We start from the raw sequence: 27422 nt of genomic DNA, 5'->3' as shown, positions 1-27422 counted from the left end.
CGTTCGTTTCTCCAAAGTTGTAAGAAACATTGATAAAAAGATTAGAAGCTACGGTCAAAATTTTTCAAGTTCCTCGATTCTTTCTTCGTAAAGTTACCTGTAAAAATCCAATCTCGTGTTGGGACAAAACGGGTAAAACAAAGGGGAAACGTGTCTGGTACCTATCGAGAATAATCGAGTTAACTAGAATAATTCTACGGAAAGAAATAAATTAGTAATAGTCTATATTTCTCTTCTTCGAGTAATCGGTGAACGAGTGCGAGTTTCTTTCGACTTGGATGCAAACGTACACCTACAATTCCGCGACTGAGGGGATTGATTTTCCACGAGCCAACGTGCAACATTGACTGCGTTAAAGTATATATTACTGGCCACATAATTAGCATTAAAGAAACATCTGTTCGTTTATAGTCTCGTCAAAGACTTCGCTTCCTCGACGCGATTCCCTCGCCGCGATTTGGTTTGTCCCTGAAAGTTGGTATCTACCTCTCGTCGCGCGTAATCGATAGAACTAGACAATAAATACGTCATTGGCTAAAGTTTTTGGGTATCCTCCTTCGACAGTTCAGTCTTTGATGCCTCGTTATTTGTCACAAATGAAATGCGTCAAAGTGTGTAAGCGTTCTGCCACGACGAGTAGAGCACCTCCAGGTAAAAATACGCGATGGGCCAATGACAAGTTGTAAATGGATTCTCAGCGAATTGATTGACTCGTCGAACGGTACAAAGCCCTCTTCAATTTCATGGCTCGAGCAAGCTTCGTTCTTTCCGAGTCGACATCGTGACATACAGGTGATTCTTCGCGAGACAATCTCCTTTAGAGAATCAGCTGGTGTACTTTCGTTGGCGATGCAACGTTCTGAAACATTGGACATTTTCCTGTATCGTACAAATCAATGGTGTCGGAACTACTTGGTCAGGCCTCTGTCTCTCCCTTTAGCCTGAGGCGAGCAAAGTCCTCGAAGATGATATCGTCGTCTCCATCAGCCTCCCTAAAACGGAAGTTAAAATAAGAAAGTTTGCTCAATATGTCGCTAGTTCCACTGAAGATGAAGGTAACTGAGCAGAATAGCTCAAAGGCAGAGATACATACGTGTCCAATTGAATGAGGTTCGTGTCGAGTGGTATCTCGCCGCTGTCTGCTTTTTGTGTCGGACTTGGACGCGCTGTGGGTGGCGCTGGCTCTTCTTCCTCTGGCTTAGGATGCATCAGGATGAAGGGTAGCTCTGCGACTAGTTCACTGTTAACAATACGCGACAACTACTTTAGCTACCAATTATTCATTAACACTTGTACACATATTTGACTGAAACTTACCCTCCGAGCGCACCGAGGCACAGTTTTACTTTAACTTTGTACTGAACGATGATCCCAAGGTTTTCGCGTTGCAAGGGATCCACCACACTGCAAAACGAGACAATTACCATCGGTTTCTCGTTCCTATAATTGAACATTTTCAAGCTGAGCATGCACCGTTTAAAGCAAAGTTAGACTGCAGATTGTAGATAATAGTTGAGGAGATGTAGACATGTACTGGCAAGTCTGTTGTACCACAAAGGAGAAGCTCGAAGCGAATGTAGACACGGAAACATGCAAGCCCAAAGCAACAAGTATTTACAGAGCGGCTATTGAAATAAGAAGAAGCTGAGGGATGGATATAACATACATTCGAATTTCTTTGACTTCTTGCAAGCAATAACTATCAACGAGAGAGAAGTGTCGAACAAATAGAGGAAACACTGGGAAGAGTGAGAAAGAGTAATTATGCAAATAGTAGAGTCATCTTTGCGTGAGAAATTACGAGAGCTCGACAATTCTCCCTACATTTCTGTCATATTTCTCCACGGATTTATAGTGATGAGGATTCGTAGCAGTGTTGACGAAGCAAAGTCGATACTATAGCGCCCGAGGCTTGAAATTCTTCGAAATTCTGGAAATCTAATTTCCACGATGAAACGCAACTGTTCTCAGCGTGTCCAAAAATATGCATGAACGATTTATCAAGCAACCAACAGAATGTGATGCCTAGTTTCGCTTTGTAATCTGTACTAAACGTGCTAATTCGTAAGCCAGCGATACTTCTCAAAAAGAAACGATTGAAATAAGAATACAAGAGCATAGAAAAACGTACATGTACTTATCGCAACTTCTCGCCTATCACTTCGCAGAATTATGGTTGCAGCCACCGCAAAATTATCGCGATTATTTCCATAACTGCACAGAGCTATGTTCGTGGGTTGTGGCTTTACTGCTTTATCGAATAGGATGCAATATATGCAAAGGGAAATTTCAATCCATGAATTATTCAATTGACTGTTTCGGAAAAAAGAAGGATACGCAACATAATTCTACGAGTGTTCCATAAAAAAGGATCGATCGAAGCAATAAAACATTGGCTAAGATTTTCAAAGCTTCGCTCAGTCTCTACCGTATCGCGGATAAATCTTTCGTTTGACAACGAGAAAGATCTTAATGAATCTCGTGCGTGTGCTCCAAAAAATTTGGTCGTCATTTCATAATCACGTATCACTTTTCCATACGATTGAAACGCAATTTCGGTGATCGAACAAGTGACTGATACGACCTGGCGTCAAAAGGTCTGTTCAACTGCCGATCGATAGCATCGAAGTTAGTTCGCGAGTTAACTAGAGGTTTCCAGGCATCACGCGTGACCGCAATTTCGGGCACACGCAACTACGCAGAGATATAGTAATTGCACGCGTGATGAGCGTGCAGAGTTGATAGAAAGAGAGGAGAGAAGAGAAGATAGAGAAAGAGATAGATGTAAAGAGAAACAGAGGCACGTGAGCACAGTGCCTATCGAAAGTCTGGGTGCAACGCTTCTCATAAAAAAGTCATGTATTTGTAAGCAATCGAAGAGACTAAAATGGAAAATGGTGAGTGAAGCGAGTACAGGCACCCTGGAACTCTCGAGCGGCAGTGTCGATGAATCGACAGGCGTGTAATTGACTTCCATCGATAAGCAGCGGTTTCCTTACAGGGTGCTGGACGCCAGATTGGTGTCCTCATGTTTGAGCTGGCCGTCGAGGGCAAGCCCCCATTTATTTTTGTTGTTGGCGAGAAGCGGTGTCAGAGAGAACACTTTGCTCAGCGTGAAACCTGGCCCCACCGGGCACCCTTCCCTGACAAACACGTAGCAGAAGGGTGAAGGTAAACGTGCCACCGAAATCAGTACACGTCGAATTGCTTTCTATGCAGATTCTCTTATTAATCTTTTCGAGTCTTTCTCCGCGCTGTCAGTGAGGACTGACGCTGACTTTCGAAGCGCATAGCTTATCTACCTAATGCTTCGGCGTATCCAAGAATATGGAGCCTACCTACCAATTCTTACCGCACCAGAAAACCAACGAATTCCGAAGAAGTTGGGACGCTGAGAATGCGGGTAGCACTCGATGTCTTCTTTCCAAATTTCAAATTTCTATTCGGTAACGACTATAAATCCACCCACGCGTGTGTATGCGTGTATACACGAAACCTTAGCTTGTGCGTCACACTGCAGTACAGTAGGGATTGAAATGAGGATTAGAGAGCAAGAGAGAAAACGGGGGATGAAACTGGACATTTTATCGATCAGCATATCAATCGTAGAAAAAACACAGCCGTGATGAAATAGAAAAGAAGTGAAGGGTAGGGGGTCAGGGGTGAAGAAGGGTGAAGAAGGGTGAAGAAGGGTGAAGAAAGGATGTGACCTTTGTACAGGAAAACCACCACCGACGAAGTCTATATTCATGAAATATTCCCAGCAAACAACCACCAAGAAAATCTAGCATTCCATTTTGGAACGATGTTCCCATACAATATCGCACTTCGTTTTAGCAATGGTCGTCCGCGAAGACTGCAAACGGGCTTCAGTGAATTAGATTTCTATCTTGAGAGCAATTCTAGAGAAGCAGCCAGAATTCTTCAGAATCATCTGGCCCGTTTCCAATCTTCGTGTTGGAACGTTTGGCAAAGAAAAAAGAACGGCGGTCAATGTTTGAGCACTCACATTGTGCTAGATGCGAGATTGGTGTCCTCGTGCTTAAGCTGACCATCTAGAGCAAGACCTCGCTTGTCTTTATTGTCAGCAAGCGTCGGCCTTAGAGAAAAGACCTTGCTCAGGGTGAATCCTGGCGCTACCCCTATACTGCCAGTGCAATCATCTTATTTTCCTTTTCGTCATTGCACAATATCCTTTCGGCATTTATCGCGTTCTATCATTGTACACCTAGCGTTAATACTAATCGGGACAGTCTCATGTAGTGCGTCACCTTTTTTCATTAATTTTCCTGCATACGACTAGGCTAGCATCTAGGCTCATACTCGAGCTCGATTTTGGGAAAGATAACCGCGAGAAAAACGAGGAAAGCGTTCGAAAACCATTCGCAAGATTTCTGGCAAATTTTACATTTAGATTATTTCTTTAGATCGACTGTTGAGAGTGAAGGATCTGAACGCTTGCCAGATTTTTTTCGTCCTGCTCGCATCTCGAAGCGCAGGGACCTAGCTGTTGATGTAAGTTGCTTCATACAATGCGAATGCCCGAGTTCAACTAAAATTTATCACGCTAGGTTGCAATTTATGTCTTCCTGTTCCTAGGGTCGATAGATCTCGAGTGCCTGGTCACGGTTGAGAATCTATTACTCGTAAATTTTCAGTCGCTGTCATGGGTGTGTGTAAAATACTCGCTCGAGGATATAGAGCAACTTAGAAGACAAATACCTTCGAGTTTCGCATGGGGGAAGAATTCCAATCAAACGAGATGCGTCAACCCTGATCAGACACGCGACTTTCTTATTCTTTACCCGCGGGAAAATCGCGATTTCTAAACCTGTTACTGAAAAAATGCTGGTATAATATTTGCATACGTTTAGCAGCAAAAAAATTCGCCAATATTCTAATGCATCTAGGTTCCGTAACTCAGCCAGTTATCAAAACGTGTAAATCGAAGTTACGACGAGTATTTAACTTGTTTGCTGCTATGCGTTTATAGTGACCACATCTGAACTTCTCTACCGCGTGTCTAAAGAAACAACGAACTGAATGATACTCACTCGCTCTCCGCCTCGGCGACTGTGCACTTGTACTGAGCCGTGGAGAACAGACAGATGTCTGCGAATTGCCTCACGGATACTTTGATCTTTTTAACAGTCCGGTTACTATTGTTCGCTATGTGCACGTTCACGGCAATGTTCTCGCCGTGGTGGTACAGCTCCTTGTCGAGGGAAGCCTCGAGGTACAGTTTGTTAGGCGACATCATGAACTCTTTGCTGACCTCCACGGATGGCTGCTCGCCCTGCTTCGAGGGCGCGTACATGATCTTTCGTATCGCCAGCCTGACCAAGTCTCTGCAAAGCAAAATGCAAGCCCTGGGTTATTCTCTAGAAATTCTACTCTGCTTAGGCCTCGAATCTCATCTGGGAATGATAAACCACGCGATCTCTCGAGGGGTAGCGACATAAACTGACTTAGCCCAGACTTGGACTGTCTCAGTCTTCGGTTGATTGCTGGAGGGACTCGTTGGAAAGATCGCGTGACTCCCAAGTCACGGTATTCTGAGGGGTGTGGTGTTCGAGGCTCGTACCGTTTGTGCGGTTTCTCGTCCTGCGTCTCACCTACGAACGCTTTAAATTCGTAGTCGACGCCGCAAGGCTTGCCAGTGTCGCCAGGAGCTGGCTGCAGCGTCACGGACGCAGGACAATGCGGAGGCAGCTCGAAGTAGAAAGGGTAGGCATTGCTGCCTAGCTTCCTGATTAGCCTCTCCTGCAGACGTGTTAGCTCCCTTTGCTGGGAGCCAGGCACCACAGGGTAGATTTGGTCAGCCGCTAGGTACAGGTCTTTGCGAAACGACAGGCCCAGAACGTCCAGGTCCTCTCTGCCATACTTGAACACGGCTAGAACGTGGCCGAAGACCTTTCGATCCTTCACGTAGTCCGGGTCAATCAGCACGACCCCGTCTGGAACGATTCAACAGCCATTTAAGCGACCTTGATGCTTGGAATCAACTGGACGTCGAGTAAATCGAATTTTCCAATTGATATTCGGAGCTACGATCGAGTAGACTTTCATTGATCCCTCAGACTCAATGGAGCGGAGGAACCAATGACTGTGGATCTTACCGATAGGATCGACGTGGGTTATGTGATCGACGAAATCTCTTTTCCCAAGGTATACCGTGATTTTTCCATTCAAGTTGGATTTCTTGAAGACGCGAGTAGCTTGTCGCTTGCTGGCACTGTCTACAGTGTCCATCGCGTAAGGTTCGGGCCTTCCGATGACCCTTAACTCATTTGAGTCCTCAGCCTCTGAACACTCGGATTCCGAACTGTCCCACTGCACAGAAAGATCATTAGATTACTTCAAATTACAATCTATTAAAAATGGTGTAAGAAATACGCTTTGTAACAAAATTAAAGGATCAGTCATTTTGGAACGAAAAATAGTCCATATTTGAATTGCTGTAACTTTGTGAAAAAAAGTCGCAGGGAGATGAGCCTAGATTCCTTTTAAAGTACAAAGCCTCTACTTTAATACAGTTGAGTTAAACTTGGCCGAAAAAAATTCGTCACTCCACGACACGCCGAGAAAGAGAGAGTGGTTTTTCTCCAAATATTTTTCAACTTCAGACTACTCTCAGGAACTTGATAAATTTTTTCCGTGATATTCTTTGGCAAGATATTCAAGATGGAACCCTCCCCTGTCGAACGAGACCACGACGAGTGCTCTGCGGTTTTTTTTCGCCGAGATATCGAGGTCTGAATGAAAAGTGAGCCTCCAGCTTCTGAATCACGGAGTGGTCCAGACCTCGAAAAAGTAGTCAATCTTTGAGCTTCTGTATCTCCGTCAAAAAAAATCGCTGGGAGGTCAGCCTGGTCTCATCCGAAAGGGCAAAGCCTCTACTTTAGCACCCCTGAGTTGAACTTGGTCGAAAAAAATTCTCTACTCCATGACACGCCGAGAAAGAGTGAGTGGTTTTTCTCCAAATATTTTTCAACTTCAGACTACTCTCAGGAACTTGATAAATTTTTTTCACGATATTTTTTGGTAAGATATTCAAGATGGAACCCTTCCCTGTCGAAAGAGACCACGGCGAGTGCTCTGCGATTTTTTTTCGCCGAGATATCAAGGTCTGAATGAAAAGTGAGCCTCCAGCTTCTGAATCACGGAGTGGTCCAGACCTCGAAAAAGTAGTCAATCTTTGAGCTGCTGTATCTCCGTCAAAAAAAATCGCTGGGAGGTCAGCCTGGTCTCATCCGAAAGGGCAAAGCCTCTACTTTAACACCCCTGAGTTGAACTTGGTCGAAAAAAATTCTCTACTCCATGACGCGCCGAGAAAGAGAGGGCTGTTTCTCTTGGAACGTTTGTCAACTTTGCACGACTACCAGGCACTCAATGGATTTTTTCCGCGATCTTTTTTGGGTATATATTAAAGCTGGATCCCTCTCCTGTCGAATGAGACCACGACGAGTGCTCTGCGATTTTTTTTCGCCGAGATATTGAGGTCTGAATGAAAAGTGAGCCTCTAGCTTCTGAATCACGGAGTGATCCAAAGCCCGAAAAAGTAGTCAATCTTTGAGACGCTGTATCTCCATCAAAAAAAATCGCAGCGGGGTCAGTCTGGTCTCATCCGAAAGGGCAAAGCCTCTACTTTAACACCGCTGAGTTGCACTTGGTCGAAAAAAATTCTCTACTCCACGACACGCCGAGAAAGGAAGAGTGGTTTTACATCAGATGTTTTCCAACTTGGGACGACTCTCAGGCACTTGATGAATTTTTTTCGCGTTCCTTTCGGGCTGGAAATTAAAATCGATAGCCTCCCCTTTTGAACGAGACCTTAGCGAATGATCTACAATTTTTTTTCGTCGAGTTATCTAATTGGAGCGAATAATTTTAATAATCGTAAATTTCTCTCGAGATGTAGTCAAACATTTTCATTAAGTTTTCTCAGAGAACTGGCATTTCCCTTTGCCCAAGCATAGCTCGACAAAGCTGTTGCATACCATAACGTACGCCAAAAGGGACGGTCATCGTAACACTTTGAAGACGACACGCGTAAAACAGTCTTTTGATCGGTGCACCGTCAAAGAGAGGCAGAGAAGAAACAGTACCAAAAGGGGATGTCTATGATACGTTTGTTTCGAGGGGAGTGCCCGATCAAAGCTTCGGCGTACACTTTATTTCATAAGGGTAACTTCGAGCATCCGTTTCGAGAGGGTTTGGCGGAGACTGCTTCGCCAGACACAGACACTTGTTATAAAACGTAAAATCTTGCTAGCAGGAAAAAAGAAGGTAGAGAATTTGAAGCTGGCACCTTTGCCATTCTCAATTCACTGTTTTCTGCTCGCTTGGTTACTTTCCTATTCTTCTCTGATCCAATCCACCGCGCCAGATAAATAATCTAATCGCGAAAGCACGCCCCAGCAATCGCAATCTTCGTTGAAATCGCCTAGTAATCCAATTATCAGAATCTGTTTCCACAAGACGCTGACTTGTCGACAGAGATGTCCATCACGGTGACTCTAGAGTTTTTAAATCCGAAAAATGTCACTGCACTTTGTAGATAAAAAATGCGAATGGACAAAGGTGGCCTCTCTGTTGCGAGAGTCGAGCCCAGACTAAACAGGTCTTGACAAATGGCTGTCAATTTCAATCGAGGCTCGTGTGATTCTTAATGCGATCTCCCGAACGATTTGTGCCCGCTAGAGCATGCCAGCACGCGAACACGTTCCGTATCAGCTGCTGATAACCATCTCTCAACTGCGAAATCTCATTCTTCTGACAATTTTGTAATCAGCTGTGGAAAGCCTCTTAGGGGGACTGGGATGAAATGCAAACAAGGGCAATTGGACGTGAGTGATGCAAAATTGATCAGGAACGATCCAAATATTGCATTCAATGCCGCCTGGAATAATAGGTCAACAAATAATACGGAAATAGAATTCCTCAAGGAATGAAAGATGCATAAGGACGATTATTTTCTGTCTCTGTGACCTAATCCAGTGAATGAATATGTATCGATAAACTAAATTCCAAGGTGCAAGAAGAGTTCATGAATGCAGAGGTTGGAATAAGCAATCCAGACGAAACGCAATGGTTACGCTCAAGCTCCTGCGATATTTTCGAGCGACTCGGTGTAGAATTATTACGGCACAATGGCACAATAGATTTAAAGCTGGCTAAGATTAAACGGTTGTTGGTTTGAACGCATTCTGCAGCACGTGAGCAACATAAAGAGCCATTGCGAGAGCGACCACACGTTACGTGTTCCTGACGCAACAGCTCAGAAAATGCTGCCTCTGGCTTTAATCCCTCCAGTTGACGTAGGAACAAACCTCTCTGTACTTGGCTCTTCCGCGGTATCTGCTGCTGAGTGAACACCATAATCGCAATAAAATGGATAGAATTTTCCCAGCAGCATCCACGAGTTCTCTCCTAGGTAGGCTTTATCGAGGCACTGTTTCCGCGACTAGTGGAAAATTTCGAAACGAAAGTCGTCTCTTTTAACCCCCCTGCATTATTCAGTAGTTCAGGGAGCTCGTGTCTGCGTTTAAATCCGTGCAGAGCGAAACGTGGTGGCGAGTTAGACACAGAAAAGTTAATAAGCTGGCAATTCGACTCGATTACCAGCAGAGAAAAACCGATTTTCCTAACGACGTTTCCGATCCACAAGATACGAAATGAGCGCGGCTGGAATTTCTGCTTACTTTCGTCGAAATAATTCATTCGATATTATTTTCGAAGGAGCCAGACCTCTAAGACTAATTACATTAGAGCTGTAGCGATCTCGTAAATAAGTACAGCAGGCCTCCAGAGTAATCAAGTTTGAAAAGGCTCGCTACGTAACGAAAGAGCCTGTAAAATTAGCATTGGCATTGTCAATTCGAGGCGCCTTGCCTCGCAAGACTTGGAGATTACTCGTTCCATTATCTTATCGCAGCTTGGTTATTTTGGATTTCGGCACAGTGTGACTGTACAGAAAAATAGTCGAAAATTCGAGTGTAATTTGGCAGCAGAGATATAGCGGTCTGCAGTAACAGCAATAGACGAATTACGATTGAAGGGGCAAGAAAATTGCCACTTTAACGTTGCAATTTACCTCTGAAATAGACGCGTTTTCCACTGCTTTGATGCAGTCGAGTTTGCACGATGGTTGCGACGACACTTTGTGCGCGTGCAGGGAACGAGGGTGCAGAGGTAATGAACGTTCCACTATACTAAATTGCAGAATTTATTAGTTATTATCAGGAACATGCGCACACATGCAGGTACGCAGCGTACACAACAGTGCAGGAACAACTGGGAGGATCGTTTAAATTGCTAAGCAAACTCTATGGGAGGAATTCTGCTGAGATGAAAATGAAAAGGCACGCGAGGATTCTATAAAATACTCGTAGTATTTTACTAAACTCGGTGGATAAAACAGCGATCGATCTGCATAATGAAATATCTGGAGCATTTGTCGTAAACATCCGCACGCTTTAATCCACATCCCTTCGATAAACTTCAACTAACTTTCGAGTCTGTCAATATTTAGATATATCTACATTCTGCGTCGCAGCTGGTGCACGAGTAATTATTTATCGATTGTGTAAACATAAATGCAAACGAGAAGAAAAGGGTAAATAAATTCTTCATTTGACACAGCAAATTAATTGAAATTCCGTTTGGAAACGTGTACAGGAAATATTTTCGTTCATCTGTACGATAATTTATCGTGCGCCTGATTGATTGACAAAAGTTGATAAGGCAACGAGATAACGCAACGAGAAGACTGAAAACAATATCTCGTCTGGAGGTATTACCCTCGCCAGAATTTTGATCGTCAATTCGATAAATGTGAGTGGTATAATTGAGTATTATAGAATTGTTATCTTGAGCAAGGATGGTCATCGCGAATGCCACAGAGAGCCTTTCGAATCTCAAAAGGTTACCGCCATCGTATTTGCATCGAAAGACGAACACGTGGCGTCAGAACGAATTCCATTTCAAGGTTCGAGACAATTAATCACAGTTTTCCTACAACTTTCCGCGGAACAGGGAAACTGTCCTCGTTCGAAATTTGTTTGCGGGCCCTCGTAACCCAGAAACAGTGAAGAACTAGGCTGAATAAGGTTCCTAGTTGTTACTGTTAAATCAATAGCGAAACATCGAAAGGCAAGACTATACCCTGTATAGTCTCTCTAAGACTGTCGTGTAAATTCCTGCAGACATCGGCTGTTTTCGAGCTGTTTTCGAGCTGTTTTCGAGCTGTCTCGAGGCAACTAATCTCTCGAAAAACCAGCTGTTAGTTTAGACCCCGATTTCGTATGCGCTCGCGCGCGCGCATAAGCACAGGCGCACTTTGTGACGCACGTAGAAGTAAGCTTGTTATATTCATAGCAAGAATACTTCCAGGAATCTTAACGGCGGATTTGAACGTTAAACACGCCGCTGCTGGAATACCAGCTTGTTACACCCAGTTATTTTCGGTCGAAAAAAATCTTCACTCGTTGAACGCGTGTCGAGGAGGAACATTGCTCGTTATAGGTGGGCCAGAAAAGTAGGTAAAAATGGGAAAACGAACGCGTTGTGTCTGGCAGTGGGTATTGTGACCCTGTCGAAGCAAGACGAGCCGAGTTCGTCTTGAAAAATCGTGGGAGGTATCGCGGTAGCGCAACGATATCCGTGAGAACGATTCCTGCAGGGACGATATCGCGATTGCTCGAAGCGAATTTCTGTGTCACGATCACGAGCAATCCGGATGTGTGCGCGGACACGATATGTTCGTCAGTCATCGAATACTACTAATTCAAGGACGGCCAGTTCGCACAGCCTGGGGTCCTTGATCGGTTTTGCAATCGTCGAGTATCCGCAAAACCGAATTCGTGCACTCGACGATTTTTCGCGAATAATATAAGCAAATAATGCCTCGATCGTCTTAGGAATAAAACCGAGAGATCTGAATCAGCTTGGTTTTTTCGAAAACTCCACAGCAGTAGATGCTATATTACACGTGTAATACAGGGCGTGCATCTCATGCAAGCACGACATCGTTCTTTCCTCATGCGAAAAAGAAATTGGGTTAATTAATGCGATCTCATGATTCGCCTCACGCGAAACACCGAGTGCTCCACGATCGGAGTGTCTTACACAATTTTTCGCGACTCGTGTCAACGAATCGCGAAACGTGAGCTCGCGGGAGAAAGGTTTTCACGCGTGGAAAAATAATTCCACGAATGTACGCTGTTCTTTATTCAACGTCGTAAAGTTTTAATGAAAGATCCGAGGAAACTCTGTCGTCACTCTTTAGAAGGAGCGACTGGGTTTACTGTCGGTGCTTTCGTTCTGGAAAAGTAACTATCAAAGTTGGCGATACAAATAGGAATTAGAATGCAAAAGGGAGTTGTATGAAAATGAGGAGAAATGGGGGAGTCTAGGGCAGCAGGATACTTGAAGATAAGATCATTAATATTTTTATACCGTTCTTTTGCATTTTCTATTGCGGGTGGGATTACGAATAGCGCATCGAAACGATCTCGGCTCAATTAATTGCACCACCTTTCACGATCTTCCGCTGCTAACGATTCTTCCGGTCAGATCGACGATCGCCTTTCGGTCTACTGCCTCCTTGAACAAAGCACTCCTAGCACGGAAGCAGGTGGTGGCTTCCATTTCCGTTTTGCAACAGAAATACTCGGCAAACAATTTACTATAGAAGCGACGTAGAAACTTCACGAGATTTCTCGCGATTTCTCGCGATTTCTCGCGATTTCTCGCGATGAAAACAGAAAATAAACGAAGGTTGATCTATAATATGGGTGAAGCTTCATAAGCAATTCATTGATCGCGATCATCTCGGTTCTATCACCAAAATGCACGACATCGTGAAACGGTATTCGAGCCAATGAATGAGCCTTATCTCTTAGCTAGACGTCTTCGAGTCACGCCAAGATAACAGAATCGTCTCGTTATCTGCCCTAGTTTACTACGCTCCGTTTTCGTGGCGATTCTCCATAGAATCATGAGCACGCGCATTCCAGGCTGGAGCATCATCTCCTTTCGAGGATCCTCGAAAACAAACACCAGCCTCTGGCGACTGGAATCACTTTCATTCCGCGAACCTACTTTTCCTAACTTTAATTAACCCTGTCATTATGCAATTATGGAATTTCGTCTGCAACAAGGCTGGCAGCAGCTAGGAAAGTTTTTCTACGCGCTGGCATTTCTGAAATGCTTATCAATTAACGAATGAATCATATGCTTCACGATGCAGATCGCCGTTGCTGGTACCTGCGAAGCAGTATCTCGAAATCGACGCGTCTCTCGAAGGATACACGGATCGCCGACTACGCATACAATGAATTCTCGATCCCATTGTTTGATCGAGATATCCTCGACACGGCTCGTCATCGATCATCGCCAGAAGCTGGGACAAGGAGAGGGTATTGAAACACAGACAATGGAGCTCACATTTTTATTCTCTAACAAAAGTGTGATACAGTGTAAATTATATAGGTAATACAGAGCATTACTTCATTACTACAAAATTACTGGAGATAGACTACTCCGTGAACTCAGAACCTTTTATTTCCTTGCAGGCTATGTTATCATTTCGCCACGATGAGGCCACTAATTCTCAGGTGCGTAATGTTTAACACGCTTCGATGGCAGGGTTGATTAGCATCTACGTCGTCGAGTTTAATGAAATGCCGACCAGGTAATGTAATGAAGTACTGTTTGCACAGAAGCACTGCTCGTTTTTTAACGCAAATAATTTTCTAGGATTCTTGGCAGTATTGCACGCGTGGATAGTTTTCCTTTCTCTTCTCAAATTTCTCTCTCTAAACAAGAATCCATCCGACGCGATTCATCGATGGCGCGTCTGTGCCATGTCGCGATTCACCAGCATGGAATTTCAATGGAATTCGTATATGCCTTCCTCTTCGAACCGACACCCCATGAGATGGAAATTCGCCGAACCTTGCATCGCGATGTCATCGAAACGAGAAGGCCAGGCTACAGTTTATCGCACATTTCCCTGGGAATTAATCGTCGAAAGCAGTACTGGCGATAAACCAGTGCCATTGGGGACTGATATAAAAATGTTGCGTTCAGAAACAGTTCGTGTTATTAGGACAGATATAGTCCACAGGAGGAGAACTCGAAAAGTCCATTTTCGACGACTCCCTGTTCTTTTTTCTCATCTCGTTGGCTGCACTGATTTTTCAAAATTGCCTCGCGACAAGCGGTGAGACCAGACCACTTGGAATCAGTTCGACTCTTTTTGGATTTTCAAAGAAGCAAAGAAATTTGAAATAATTCCAAGTGGTCTGAACCTCATCGTGTAGAGCCCACTTCAGGAAATGTCTTATCAGTTCTTCCTTCACAGCTCTCGCGTGGAAAGCAAGAAAGGGAAAGAAAGAAGCAGCGTTTCGCGCGAAGCAACTGTCGAAATATCGATAACCGAGCGGAAACGTTTTGCGTGCAGAAGCGCATTTAATTCGCTCGGCTGGCGAGGAATTAGTATGCGAGGCGGCGTGCAGGCAACGACGGTTCTGTCGTTACATCCGCGTTCGGCCACGTCAAATTAAGGGAACGAAATAGCTCGTCGAGGAAAGCAACGTAAGCAGAGGCCATAGAAAGCGACACACGCACCGCTGCTCCCACGGTGTTCGGCCATTTTCCCATGAATTTCGTGTAACCGGTTCCGAAAACGTAGCAGCCGCCTTTAACGCGTGAATGGAACCCTGCGATCGAGGCCATTCACCTCCCGCGATTTGCCCACGGACCTAGTATTTATTCCTACGCATCTCTGCAAGTCGATTCACTTTTTGCGCATTCGTCGTAAAACCATGTCCCTCGACGTCCCTTATCTCTTCTTTTTCCTTTTCCTTCAGGTTGCAGATTCTTCCTCAGCTCTTCCCGCGGTGTCCAAAGACGTGCAGAAGCTGGCCCATGGAATGGTAAAGCCCATACACTCGTCATTTGTTAAATAAACGTTTCTCAGCACACGTTAACGCACTGTCATACTTATTTCTAGGCGGTCTGCTCTTCTGCAACATGTATGCACGTGTAGCAGAGCAGATTCTGAACCCATTTTTGAGCTTTAAAGGACACTTTTAGTGCGTAGTGCACGTAGGAACTTTTGTAAACGTGTGTTTCTGTCGTTCCACCGAATTCAGAAAGGAGGAAAGGTGTAGCATAAAGGATCTTTTGAAGGAAGAGGAATCTTAACCTAAGTTTCAGTGTAGAACCTCTGATCTCGTGGATGAAACCGCAAGTTATCGGCAAGTAGATAACCAACAGTCGGTCTTGCGATGGGAGTGTTCCGTGTTGGACGATTGTTTACAAAAACGATGAAAGAGGGAGATTCGATTTTTAAGCGCAACGCATTTCAGCACTGGCGCAATATTTCGTTAAGTAACTGGTTTGCTGGAGAGATTCGTGTGGCGAAAAACCGAAGTTCTCGCGCTGAAATAACCGCTGGATTTTCCACAAAACTCTGCCTAGGATTCTGGTAGGTGAAGATAGGTTCAGTGGTGATGTGAAAAGCACAGAGAACGAAAACGTCGTTGCACGAACGTTGTTGGAAGATCTTACCTAAGGTTTCCTGGCGTCGTGGCCCACACCCTTTTCAAATCTAGACCAACTGTCACTAGTGACGCTCAGAGTAGCACACGAGGGTTTAGCACGACGCGGTGCTGCACGACACCCACCGCTTTCTTCGTATTTACGTCGAAAACGCGAAATGCACAAAAGAGCGAGTCGTCAGAAACCTACACTGACTGTGATTACTGCACGAATGCCCCGAGTACGTCATGTCCTGAGAAGCCAGCGCCGCAGTGCAAATTGCAGGACGCTGGCTCATACTCGAGATACGGGTCTAGGGTTTTTCGTTACGCGATTCGGTAACACCTGTAAACAGGAATTTTTTGTTTATATTCGAACCTTTTCTCCTACACGTTTTAAGTCCGACATTCATTATCAATTTTCCTATATTTTGTCTTTTTCATCTTCGTTTGCGCTTTTGCTATTCTGTCAAATTCTTCGGTTTAACCAGTATCTTTTGCAGATGAACCATTTGCCAGCTTGGCTAGGCCTACCTGGACAGAACTAGGTAACATTTAAAACACATTCTTTAAAGCATATTTCTTAAACATTGAATACTAAACAGAATAGAAAATATGGTTTGTAATGTGATCAAGATATCTCACAAATGAATTCATTTAATTTCAATACTTTAAAACTAAAATATTCCACGTTGACTTTTTAACCTCTAGCTTCAATCTCAATTTGTTTATTTTAAACAAACTTGTGTTTTAATCTGTTTAATATTCATTGTTTCATGCATCGCCTATTTTTGATATCATTTTTCTATTTTTCTCCCATATATACAACTTATTAATAAACAGTTACTTTTTGCTGATAGTAAGATGGTAGATGATAAAAAAGATAATGCAAAAATGAACGCATCCACGGAAAATCAAGATCAGTCAAAAATGACAGCTGCAGAAGAACGTACAGAATATTTTAAAAAGTTAGAGAAATGGTTGCACGAAGCGTATGCTTGGCAGAACATGGCTGCAATGTTTCCATATTACTTGATGTCTGGTCAAATTGTAAATTCAACATCTGGTATGATTATAAATATACCTTTCTTTGCATTTTTACATTATATTAACTTATAAAATGTTCATTATATTTGTTTAACATGACAAAATTATTCTATAAAATAGAATAATTATAGGTATATCACCGTTCACGTCTCAAATACCAAATGTAGCCAGTACTCAAAGGTTAATTATTGGTACAAATGGTCAACACAATGATCCACTGAGGCAGAGAAGAGCACAGGACCATATAGGACCACCATTTCAACCTCCTGGAGCGGAAGGTAGAAGATTATAAGGATAACTCTTGAATTCACCACATTTTGATAGTGGTTTAATTGGTATTTTGTACATTTTTCATACACTGCATTTTGTGTAAGTGTTTTTCCTATAATTAATTTACTTATATATTTGCATACATTTTTAGCTAATAGAAGCATATCAAATGCAGTATTTTTGAAATGTACATATTCAGTTTTACCACTTGATGAAAAGATAAATATATTTATTAAGATCTGAGGAAATACAATCTTCTAGGTTTTGAATATCGTATACCACCAATATGGAAACGATTTGCTGCAGAGTTTATAGATTTAACAATGTTGTTTCTCTTGAAGTTTTCTATTGCTTTTATCGCCATTGACGTTTTTGATTTCATGTATGTAAAATTGAGAAATTATAAAATCATATTTTTTTTATTTTCATCTTCTATATGGTTTATATTTATCTGTACATGCATTTTACTTTTTATAGAAATATAAATGATTTACGAATGGACTTGAGAATTGATTATAGAATGGCTTTAGAAATGACATATGGGATGTTAATATTAGAGATGATTCACCGTGTGATAGCTTGCATTTTTGAGGTAAGCATATTGTTACTTCAGACTTAACACAGATGTTATAATGTGAAATATTGTAGGCGTTTTGGCTCCAGCATGGCGTAAATGGACGTATAGGCGGTGCAACACCTGGAAAATCTATGATGGGACTACGAGTTGTTCAGTGTCGCAGCGTCACACTCGTGGATCGACCTGATGACCCTAATCTTGTACTTGTTTCACCAGGAACAGATCTGGGTTTACCCCTCGCACTTAGGCGATCAGCAGTCAAGAACTTAATTTTAGCATTCTTATTTCCAGTCTGCTTTACGTTATTTTTCTTCAGATTTAACAGAACCGTGTATGATTTACTTTGCAATTCGATTGTAGTTGAAGATCCTTACAGAAATTTAAATATTAACAGACTTCATCAACAATAAATGCACTCTCTCAAGGGTCTGAGGAACATAAAATATATATCTAAGTTGTATATGTTGTATTTATATTATATTTCATATGTATATAAGAGTATAAATTAATCATAACAATGTTGCGAAGTATTTTTCTAAAATACTCCAATTAAAAAAATAATCTAATACGTTCAAAACAGATATCTACACATTGTTTAAGGAGAAACACTTAATTATAATCAAAATCTACACAAATTGTACAAATTTCAACTATTATAGTCATCAATAAAGCATTTTATAATAAAGGTCTTCATAAAAATAATTATACAACAATACAAGTCCACGGAATTTGTTTATTTATTCCAAAAACAGTACTTGAAAATTGTTAAAGGGGCCCCGGACCCTGATGATACAGCCCTTAACCAAAGTTACTCGCGACAACTTCGACATCTAGCGGCGGTCCGTGAACTAACATTTTCAGTAAGACTCGTATCATCGGGTGCCGGTGCCCCTTTAAATGAAAAATATTTAAAATCATTACAAAACCATTAAACAAACAATATTATTATGAAAAATCGTTCAGAATACTTTTACGAAGTACGAATTGCATTAAATAATTAAATTCGAGCAATAAATATAGCATAAATTAATGAATTATTACTTTCTTTATGTTTATTAATTATTTAAGCTGTTGTTAAGTTGTTTATTCGTATAGTTAACAACTACTGTCCTCTCCTAAGCTAATTCTAGGTGATTTTCCATAATAATATTGTTTATTTATTGCAAAAACAGTATTTGAATATTATTACGGGCACCGCACCCTGATGATACAGGCCTTAACGAAAGTTGCTAGCGACAGCTTCGCCATCTAGCGGCGGTCCGCGAACTAACATTTTGAGTAAGACTCGTATCATCTGGTACCGGTGCCCTTAATAATTTTCAAATGCTGTTTTTACAATAAATAAACAATATTATTATGGAAAATCACTTAGAATTAGCTTAGGAGAGGACAGTAGTTGTTAACTATACGAATAAACAACTTAACAACAGCTTAAATAATTAATAAACATAAAGAATGTAATATTTCATTAATTTATGCTATATTTAGTGCTCGAATTTAATTATTTAATGCAATTCGTACTCCATAAAAGTATTCTGAACCATTTTGCATAATAATATTCTCTGTGTAGTGGTTTTTTAATAATTTTAAATATTTTATTAGAATGGGTACCGACCCTCGGTGATACGAGCCTTACTGAAAATGTTAGTTCGCGGACTGCCGCTAGATGTCGAAGTTGTCGCTAGCATCTTTTGTTAAGGCCCGTATCATCAGGGTCTGGTGCCCTCTTAACAGTTTTCAAATGTTGTTTTTGCAATAAATGAATAAATTTCATAGACTTGTATTTGCGTCGCCGTTCTGTCATGTGTAGACAGTAGATAGGGAACAAAATGGAGTCATTGGTGGGGATCCAGAAGTCAATGAGTGGGGCGATATGCAGCTGTAATCCTCAGTCGCTCTCGAGATTTCGAAGGGTGCGGATGGTGGTAGTTCTGAGGTAGTTGCTGGGTCAGCTTTCCCTGAACCGTATCAAAGACCCATGGGCCCATGAGGGTGCATCAACCTTGATTAGGGGTCAGACCATACGCTGCGGAACACAACATTCACCGTAGGACATCGTCAAGCGTCTTTGTTTAAGAATCAATTTATGGGTAAGTAATTTTCAAATTTTAGTTTAAAACAAACGTATTGCGTAGCTAAATAGTCAGAATTTCTCTTGTTTATTTTGCTCGCGTTTCTTTCTCGTCTTTCATAAGACAACTACCATCTTATATCTGTTTTGTGAACAGCCAAGACAGCCTGGATAGCCGAAAAGTTGCCTACTGCGACGAAGGACTTCGAAGATTTCGTCTGACGATACAAATTTTACCTCATCATTAGCTGCTTCGAATAAATTAAAATACCGATTCAACCAGGTTCATCTTGACAGTGTCTGGACAATAGGCCATAACAAGTAAAGTACTTTTAGAGAGAAGACTGACGACAGATCGAGTCTGTCCATACTTCTAGCAATAGAATATGTTAAAAACAAATTTACTTGTATTATAACAATAAAGAGACTGTAGTAAAAGGTATATGCATTTAGTGATTTATTTATTCCATCATTCCATCAACTGTAATTCACTTCCTAAAAGCCTCTTTTGGTATTGCGTTCACATGATACTTTCCTTTATATCTGTCCACACTTTATTTTGTGGCGAAAATGAGCAAAAGTATCAGGAGAACATGATATGAACGGAGGTACCCGAACTCCTTTAAAAATTTGCTGCGAACAAATTCTGGTTTTGCCAAAAATTCGATAAAGTATCAGAAGAACATGATATGCGAGGAGGTATACCGAAAAATTGGCGGGAAACTGAATTCAGATTTTGCCGAAATTTGGATAAAGTATCAGGAGAACATGATGTGCGAGGAGGTATACCGAAAAATTGGCGGGAAACTGAATTCAGATTTTGCCGAAATTTGGATAAAGTATCAGGAGAACATGATGTGCGAGGAGGTATACCAAAAAATTGGCGGGAAACCAAATTCAGATTTTGCCGAAATTTGGATAAAGTATCAGGAGAACATAATATGCGAGGAGGTATACCGAAAAATTGGCGGGAAACTGAATTCAGATTTTGCCGAAATTTGGATAAAGTATCAGGAGAACATGATGTGTGAGGAGGTATACCAAAAATTGGCGGGAAACCAAATTCAGATTTTGCCGAAATTTTGGATAAAGTATCAGGAGAACATGATATGCGAGGAGGTATGCCAAAAATTGGCGGGAAACCGAATTCAGATTTTGCAGAAATTTCGATAAAGTATCAGGAGAACATGATATGAAAGGAGGTATCTCAGAATTTTCAAAGGTAACAACTTGTCAGGAATATGGTTGAATAAATGAATTAACACAGATTGTTCTTTCAATAACTTTTATTTTTGCAAATAATAAAGTATTTTATACAATTTTAATACATGTTTGTAGCTTACATAACTTATAAATTCGAGAATGGATGATCTTCTCCATGAAGTCTGTTAGTAAAGCACTCTGTATTCCTACTGCTGCATTAGAACAATAGCGAACCTGATTGAATGATGAAGTTTCGCTACTCAAAGCAGATAATGATGGTGCAGTAGTTGAATCTTCGGACGAAACTTCTGAAAAATCGTTAAGCATAAGCGTGTCCTTGATAGCCTTGCTGCTCTGCCTGGTCAAACAAAAAAAAAGAAATCCTGTAGACATTTACGCAACAGTTTTAAGTTTAAAATTGAAGATATAAACCTAAACTTACTTATGATTCGATTCCTGAATAGAGACAGTTGACAGTTGACCCTCAAAGTCCTATGGGCCCTTGCCAAGAATCAGAGGAGGACGACCTAGGGTCCCACAAAGGAGCTCCGCGATCCGCACCCTTCGGAATCTCAGGAGCGACTGAGGAGCGAGCTGGTCATACAGGGCGTTTGTAGCCTTTAGTTTTGAAGCAACACTCCTAAACCAAACAAGCTTTCCCAAGCTTCTGGGCTTGAGAAATGTTCTTTGGAACATCTGATATAACTTCAATACCTAATCCTCAAGTCAGGTCAAGCTGAAAGGAAAGCCATACCGTAAATTTCCAACTTGCCTAGTTAATTTTCAAATATTCCTCAGAATATTTAATGTTAATTCCTGTCACCTACGGCGCTGTAAGCTTATTACGTATTACATCGTGGATAAGATCACTAGGGAATTTTTTTCAGCTTACCATTAGATGACTAAAGTTTAGAGGATCAATAGATTATACATCGAACAGGAAAAAGATATAAAGAAATATAATTTTAAGTTCATCGATAATGTTTTCTTAATCAATTTTTAAATACAATATGTCAGATTTATTTTAACCGGAACTAAATGTAGTGAGATTTTAGAGATATGCATTGGCAGGAAAGTAGAACGAAGTTGGCTACGCTTCTGAAGATAGCGTTCCCTTCCGGTTCGCTCTTTTGGGGTGACTGTATCTTATTTAGTTTAGCTGTAATTAAATCTTTCTCCATCTTCCACCATGAGGATCTACAAAGATATTTTCACAGGTATGCGAATTTAGAATGTTCTTAAGCGATATATTTATTAAATATTTTCCAAATTATTTTTTTATGTAAAAAATAATCAGTTGCGTTTTGTTGCAACTGCTCGCAGTGACACTTGTATTAGAAGGGTCAATGCTTTAGTTATGGTAATCGTAAACATGTATTTATCGAGTGTTTAAATAATTAAGATGCGCTAGTGTAACTTAAAATTAGTTTTTAAAGTAATTTTATCTCATGGAATTGCATTATTACTTAAATATTCTACATTCTTATTCATAACCTCTCCATATGTACGAAGCAACTTTGTTTAGAAGTCGGTTGCTAATAATTTATAATGAGATTGAACAGATACATGCGATACGAATCGTGAAAAATATGAATTTTTATATTTACAGGTGATGAGATGTTCTCAGACACCTACAAAATGAAATTGATCGACGATGTCCTGTACGAAGTATACGGCAGGGTAAGTTTTGAACATATTGCTGTGCAATCAAATATAATTCCTCTCTGTATAATTATGTTCATTATTTTATCCAATTAGGTAGTCACTCGCAAATCTGGTGACATTGAAATTGCTGGATTTAATCCATCTGCAGAGGAAGCAGATGAAGGCACAGATGAATCGGTAGAGAGTGGTGTTGATGTTGTTTTAAATCACAGACTCCAAGAAACTTTTGCATTTGGTGACAAAAAATCCTACACTCTCTATTTGAAAGATTACATGAAGAAGTGAGTATTTCAATTGTGCAATTATCAAAGTCTCACTGTTAAATAAGTTTTCTAATAATTACTTTCTTTCATCAGGTTAGTAGCAAAATTGGAAGAGAAATCTCCTGACCAAGTTGATGTATTCAAAACTAACATGAACAAAGTTATGAAAGATATACTTGGTCGCTTCAAAGACTTACAATTCTTTACTGGTGAATCTATGGACATTGATGGTCTTGTTGCATTAATGGAATACCGTGAAATTGATGGTGACTCCGTGCCTGTACTCATGTTCTTCAAGCATGGTCTTGAAGAAGAAAAATTCTAAATAATTCTAGATATTGAACAAATTGTGGAAAAGGATATTGTAAGTTTTATATCTGTCAATTTACTGTTTAATGTATTTGTGTGTATTGTACTAATAACAATCGGAATTTTGAGATAATTAAATGTATACATGTAAATTCATGCCTGATACTTTAATTACTTGTATTTGGCGTTGCACAAACATGTTAGATAAAATTATGGTGACCAGATTCCCGCTGTGGTGTAATTTTTTATCATGGCGTCTAATTTAGCCAGACATTTCAACTATAAAATCTAAGCATAAAATGTAATAAATATTTCAAGAACATAAAATTAATTTTTCCGCATTTTTTTTCAGATAAACTCAAATCAAGACTGTACACACGCTGTGAAAAGCTGTGAAATTTAGTTAAAGAAACACACAATTCAACTTCCAATTTTGCTTCACAATGGAATTAACTTATTCATCTAAAAAACAATATAAGAGTGACAGTCTAAAAGAAAGTAATAATTGTACATACAGTGTGACAGAAGGGGAGATAAAACATATTGTCCCTAGGAGCTATGTGTCTAATTAGCTGTAACGTTTGTAATATTATTTTCTACCTTCTTTTTTTATTTGGCACATTAAAATCTTATTTATGATTAAAAGAATGGAAGATGGGGAAAGAAGTTTGCAGCAGTGGAAGTATCAAAGTATAATGTCCAATTATTGTTAACATCAAGATATGTCAGTAATAAATGTATCAAAAGTATACTCCTCTGTATAATGTCCATCATGAATAAAACAGTGTTTTCATAAGTACTTGTAAGAGTCATGCAATTATGTTGAAGCGTTAACACCCGATTGAATCGATTACATTGAGAACGTAAAACTATTACTTAACAGAGTACATAGAAATGTTAACAAAAAATACAAAATATAAAGTCAATAAAACAACCACCTCTTCGCTTCATAAAAATATTATATTTAGATAAGTCAGAATAGACGATTTATCTCTTGGCGCAAGATCGTACATTATATTTCTTTAATCAAGGATTGTTATTAACCATACTGTTTTACATGTACATTCGTAATATGACTTGGATCGTCTCTCTTCCACTAACAACCGCTGTCATTCTCTCTTACATTCTTTTTCTTCTATGTTTATATAATTTATAGTACCCATTCTCGTTACGCGTCCTGTTGCAAATATATTACTCTTTATAAAACAATTATCGACTCAATGCAAAATTCATCATATTCCAATATGTTCGGTCATGCCATTAGCTGGAAAAATGTTATGTTTACACATAGAAAAGCGCATCTCAACGATTGTAGTAATAATTTACACGTTCAGTAAACAGAACTACTACAATAGACACGCATATTATACGTTTAGTAAGTCGTAAAATGACAATTACAGCTTTAAGTGATAAAAGATAGATTCGAACTACGATTATACGTACAGATGTTGTAATATCGTATTTATATGTACGTACAGACACTGTTTTAACTACTGAGCACAACCATACACAGTGTTATTGATTAATAAGGCAGTTAAAAATGAATTAATAAGATTAATTCAAAGCAATATCTTTGTCATTTAAGACTACTTTGTTTCCACAGGTCTGTGTTCAATTTTTTTCCATTAACATCCTCGGAATTACAAGTCTTGCGCGATGGTAATTCCATTTAATTTATAATGAAATTATAAAAAATCTTAATAAAATGGTACAATAATTTCGTGAAACTTTCTTTTTGACGCCATAAGAAAAAGATCAAGACACGGGATACAAAGCCATGCTATCATTTCGAAAAATATAGTTAAACGTAATGGCAGTCGTGTGAATTAATTCGTTAATTAATAAGGCATTTATAAATACACAAAGTATATGACATTTATACACACAGAAGAATTTTAGTTCTCAGGCTTTCATCTTAATTCATCGACGGTACAATTATTTTAGTAGGACACCAGCTACTTGTTTAAGTGGGATATACCTTACGTGCTCCAGTAAGGTGAAACAATTACTTTAATCATTATTACTATTAATATTAAACTTATTTGTACTGATCTATACAGAACGGGTGCGTGAAATGTTTTCGGTACTGTTACAATAGTGTAACCAGATTCCATAGCATTGTACGATTTCATTTGAAGGATAAAACTATTCATTTCAACGACGCGGAAAGAAATTTCTTTTTTCTTCTGTACCTCACTGTGCACGACTGTACAAAAATGTTACAACGCGCCCCATTCTTTTGTTCTAGGACACAGTTACTATGTAAAACATCACTACATACAATTTGAGCATCGTACCGTTCCTATGACAGTTCGAAGAAGTATGGCAAAAGCATTGAGTTTACATTGATTACAATCGTACGCGATTCACTGTTCTTGAATTGCCGCTTCGTACAGAAGCATGCTGTTATTTTGATAGTTTTTAATACATTCCAGAATCCACTCTCTTCAATTCTCTTACCTTAATACATCTGATCGTAGGACATTTCTTAATTCAGCTATTATCTTTGTTACTGTCTACTGACTACTACTGAGGTTTCTCAATTATTATTTGCGAAAGAGTTCTATTGATATATTCATATATTATATGTATGTATAGATATCATCATCATAACATTTATATATTTATATGAAACTTCATTCACAGGTAGCAAGCATTCACACCTTCCGATCCTGATGGTCTTTTCAACTGCTTATTTTCATTTATCATTATTATCATTATATGTATTGAGGAGTTAGATCTGAGGTGACCGCAAAATGCGCTTTGTTCAGAGGTAATTTTGGTCGAGATGTATTTTTCAGACTGAATATAAAGAAAAGAGAACATTACTCTGAAGAAAATGGATTACAAAATTCTCGTATCACTTGCCTATTATCCTACAAACTATGTAAAATAGTTTTATTCAGTTTGAATTCCATGAAAATCATTTGAAATCACGAAAATTTTAATCAAAATAGCTCCTTAACATTTGTCTTTAAGTTAAGTGTGATCAGAATATTAAATAATAATGATATTAGTAGGCATCTGAAATGAACAGTAACTCTAGTAATGTTACAAGAAAAAAAATCGGAAATTTAATATTGTGTTTTTCTCATGGTATGCATAACATTAAAAACTCTCATCAAATAGATAACAATAACCAACAACTAACAATCGTAAGCATTCACGCAAAAATAGAAATATGTTTAATAATATTTAATATTATCATAATTTATATTATCAAAGTAAGTATGTTCCTTACGATCTCTAGAGGGTACTATAGTAAAATTTACGCTGATGACTAAAACTGAAGGACATCAAGAAGATAAAGAAATAAAAATAACTCTCGAAATATATATAAACAAATTTTTCTTTCGCTCTGATATAATGTATCAAGATTCTAAAATATATCACTTCCAGCGACTTCATAATTTTAAAATAATCTGTAAAACGCGAAGATTAAAATATAAAATTTGGAACTTATTGCAATGAATATCGAATCCAGGACTAAAGATCAATGCACACAAGTTAATTAAAATTTACAGGTGCATTCCATGTGTAAAACTATTTTCTTACATCCTTCAGTTCGAATCATGAAAGAGTTCCTAAAATTGCTAACAACGACAGTAGGGTTTTTATCTTAGTCCTGTCCGTGATCAGTTAATTTCTATACTTCTAGGGTTTTTTAGAGGATAGCCGTACATCTTGCAAGTGTCTCAAGTTCTAAAAGTTTTAAAACATGTTTAAGAAAAAATGATACCTTGCGTTGAATAGTAGACTACCAAGAGAAATCTCTACACCTGATTCGCTATCTTACATAGCGGTATAGAATTATACAGACGTAAAGGGCAGAAAGATTGGTACCAAAATCTAGGTAATATCGAATTTGCCGTACCAAAAGTGAAAATCACACTGTTAATAAGAAATTTAGTTCACCAAGTATTCTTCAAACCTTGGTGGTTCGTATTTACGTATATGTTACAATTTCAATTTCGTTACAGACGCAAGCTGAGTGTATGTATTTATCTGTATAAAAAAAAAAGAACTATATTATATTTAATTAATAATGAATTAGTAAGTTTATCTTTTCCTATATTCTAAAAATAGAAAACAATAAATTATCATAGTGCACACACGTGTAAAACGTTTCCCGTTTTATGCAAGTATGTTGTTATATATCTATATGCAATCGTGGCTTCATTATGAACGATTCGAATCGAGGCAGAGTTGGAATGTAAAAATATACCCGAGTAAAGTTACGCGCGGATTGCACCCACGGCGAGCACCGGCATGAAGAGAGTAAAACTATTTTGAAAGACTTATTGAAGCAGAGGGGTTAACTCGTCGGAGGCAGGGCGAAGTGCACAGATAACAAGAAACAAAACGACAGTGTGTCTTAGGAACTTCCATGGCTGCAGGTAGTGCAGAGAGTTCAACGTAGGCGCAATCGAGGCTCGTACAAAGCTAAAGAGTCGATGATTCGGAACGAA

The 27422-nt window shown here is 39.7% G+C and overlaps 5 protein-coding genes across 18 annotated transcripts in view; 3 read left to right on the top strand and 2 right to left on the bottom strand.

Annotated features, from left to right (window-relative positions):
• LOC143181818 (uncharacterized) overlaps positions 1–14996 on the top strand; it is a 35204-nt gene extending 20208 nt beyond the window's left edge. Inside the window, exons 1-5 of one of the 4 annotated variants that reach the window (XM_076382459.1) lie at positions 13474–13494; positions 13578–13696; positions 13762–14083; positions 14369–14601; positions 14877–14996. In XM_076382459.1, coding sequence (XP_076238574.1) covers positions 13681–13696; positions 13762–14083; positions 14369–14570 — 540 coding nt within the window. In that variant the 5' untranslated portion in view covers positions 13474–13494; positions 13578–13680 and the 3' untranslated portion in view covers positions 14571–14601; positions 14877–14996. Of the gene's footprint in view, positions 1–10083; positions 10195–13252; positions 13495–13577; positions 14084–14368; positions 14602–14876 lie in introns of those variants that run through there. The other 3 variants (XM_076382461.1, XM_076382460.1, XM_076382462.1) reach the window with 3 other exon arrangements.
• On the bottom strand, positions 788–15720 carry Krz (beta-arrestin protein kurtz). Of its 4 annotated transcripts, none has more exons than XM_076382446.1 (8): positions 15580–15720; positions 6120–6333; positions 5585–5957; positions 5055–5348; positions 3000–3143; positions 1318–1404; positions 1094–1240; positions 788–992 (listed from the first exon to the last, which is right to left on the bottom strand). In XM_076382446.1, the coding sequence occupies exons 2-8, from the start codon at positions 6250–6252 to the stop codon at positions 917–919; spliced, it is 1254 nt and encodes a 417-aa protein (XP_076238561.1). In that variant the 5' UTR covers positions 6253–6333; positions 15580–15720; the 3' UTR covers positions 788–916. The 4 variants fall into 4 exon arrangements, with proteins under 4 accessions (XP_076238561.1, XP_076238557.1, XP_076238560.1 ...); XM_076382442.1 differs by lacking the exon at positions 15580–15720 and adding an exon at positions 14635–14742; XM_076382445.1 differs by lacking the exon at positions 15580–15720 and adding an exon at positions 8312–8547.
• Positions 15188–17902, top strand: LOC143181817 (protein FAM8A1). Of its 5 annotated transcripts, none has more exons than XM_076382453.1 (7): positions 15188–15496; positions 16052–16096; positions 16409–16614; positions 16727–16873; positions 17127–17247; positions 17343–17457; positions 17514–17902. In XM_076382453.1, exons 3-7 carry the CDS (start codon positions 16413–16415, stop codon positions 17850–17852), a joined length of 924 nt encoding a protein of 307 aa, XP_076238568.1. In that variant the 5' UTR covers positions 15188–15496; positions 16052–16096; positions 16409–16412; the 3' UTR covers positions 17853–17902. The 5 variants fall into 5 exon arrangements, with proteins under 5 accessions (XP_076238568.1, XP_076238571.1, XP_076238570.1 ...); XM_076382456.1 differs by lacking the exon at positions 15188–15496 and adding an exon at positions 15773–15790; XM_076382455.1 differs by lacking the exon at positions 15188–15496 and adding an exon at positions 15814–15887.
• A 3910-nt stretch (positions 17903–21812) lies between these two features.
• Tctp (translationally controlled tumor protein) lies at positions 21813–23752 on the top strand. The gene is made up of 5 exons (XM_076381993.1): positions 21813–21933; positions 22326–22396; positions 22475–22662; positions 22738–23008; positions 23306–23752. Exons 1-4 carry the CDS (start codon positions 21906–21908, stop codon positions 22967–22969), a joined length of 519 nt encoding a protein of 172 aa, XP_076238108.1. The 5' UTR covers positions 21813–21905; the 3' UTR covers positions 22970–23008; positions 23306–23752.
• A 142-nt stretch (positions 23753–23894) lies between these two features.
• The window catches only part of Usp (retinoid X receptor ultraspiracle), a 35288-nt gene continuing 31760 nt past the window's right edge, over positions 23895–27422 (bottom strand). For all 4 annotated transcript variants that reach the window (XM_076381988.1, XM_076381985.1, XM_076381987.1 and 1 more), the window contains exon 8: positions 23895–26958. The gene's annotated coding sequence lies outside the window, so the exon portion shown is untranslated. The remainder of the gene's footprint in view (positions 26959–27422) is intronic.

This window comes from Calliopsis andreniformis, chromosome 7 (assembly GCF_051401765.1).
Source record: "Calliopsis andreniformis isolate RMS-2024a chromosome 7, iyCalAndr_principal, whole genome shotgun sequence".
NCBI lineage: Eukaryota > Metazoa > Arthropoda > Insecta > Hymenoptera > Andrenidae > Calliopsis > Calliopsis andreniformis.
The sequence above is the reverse complement of the archived record's forward strand: the minus strand, read 5'-3'. Positions and strand labels throughout refer to the sequence as shown.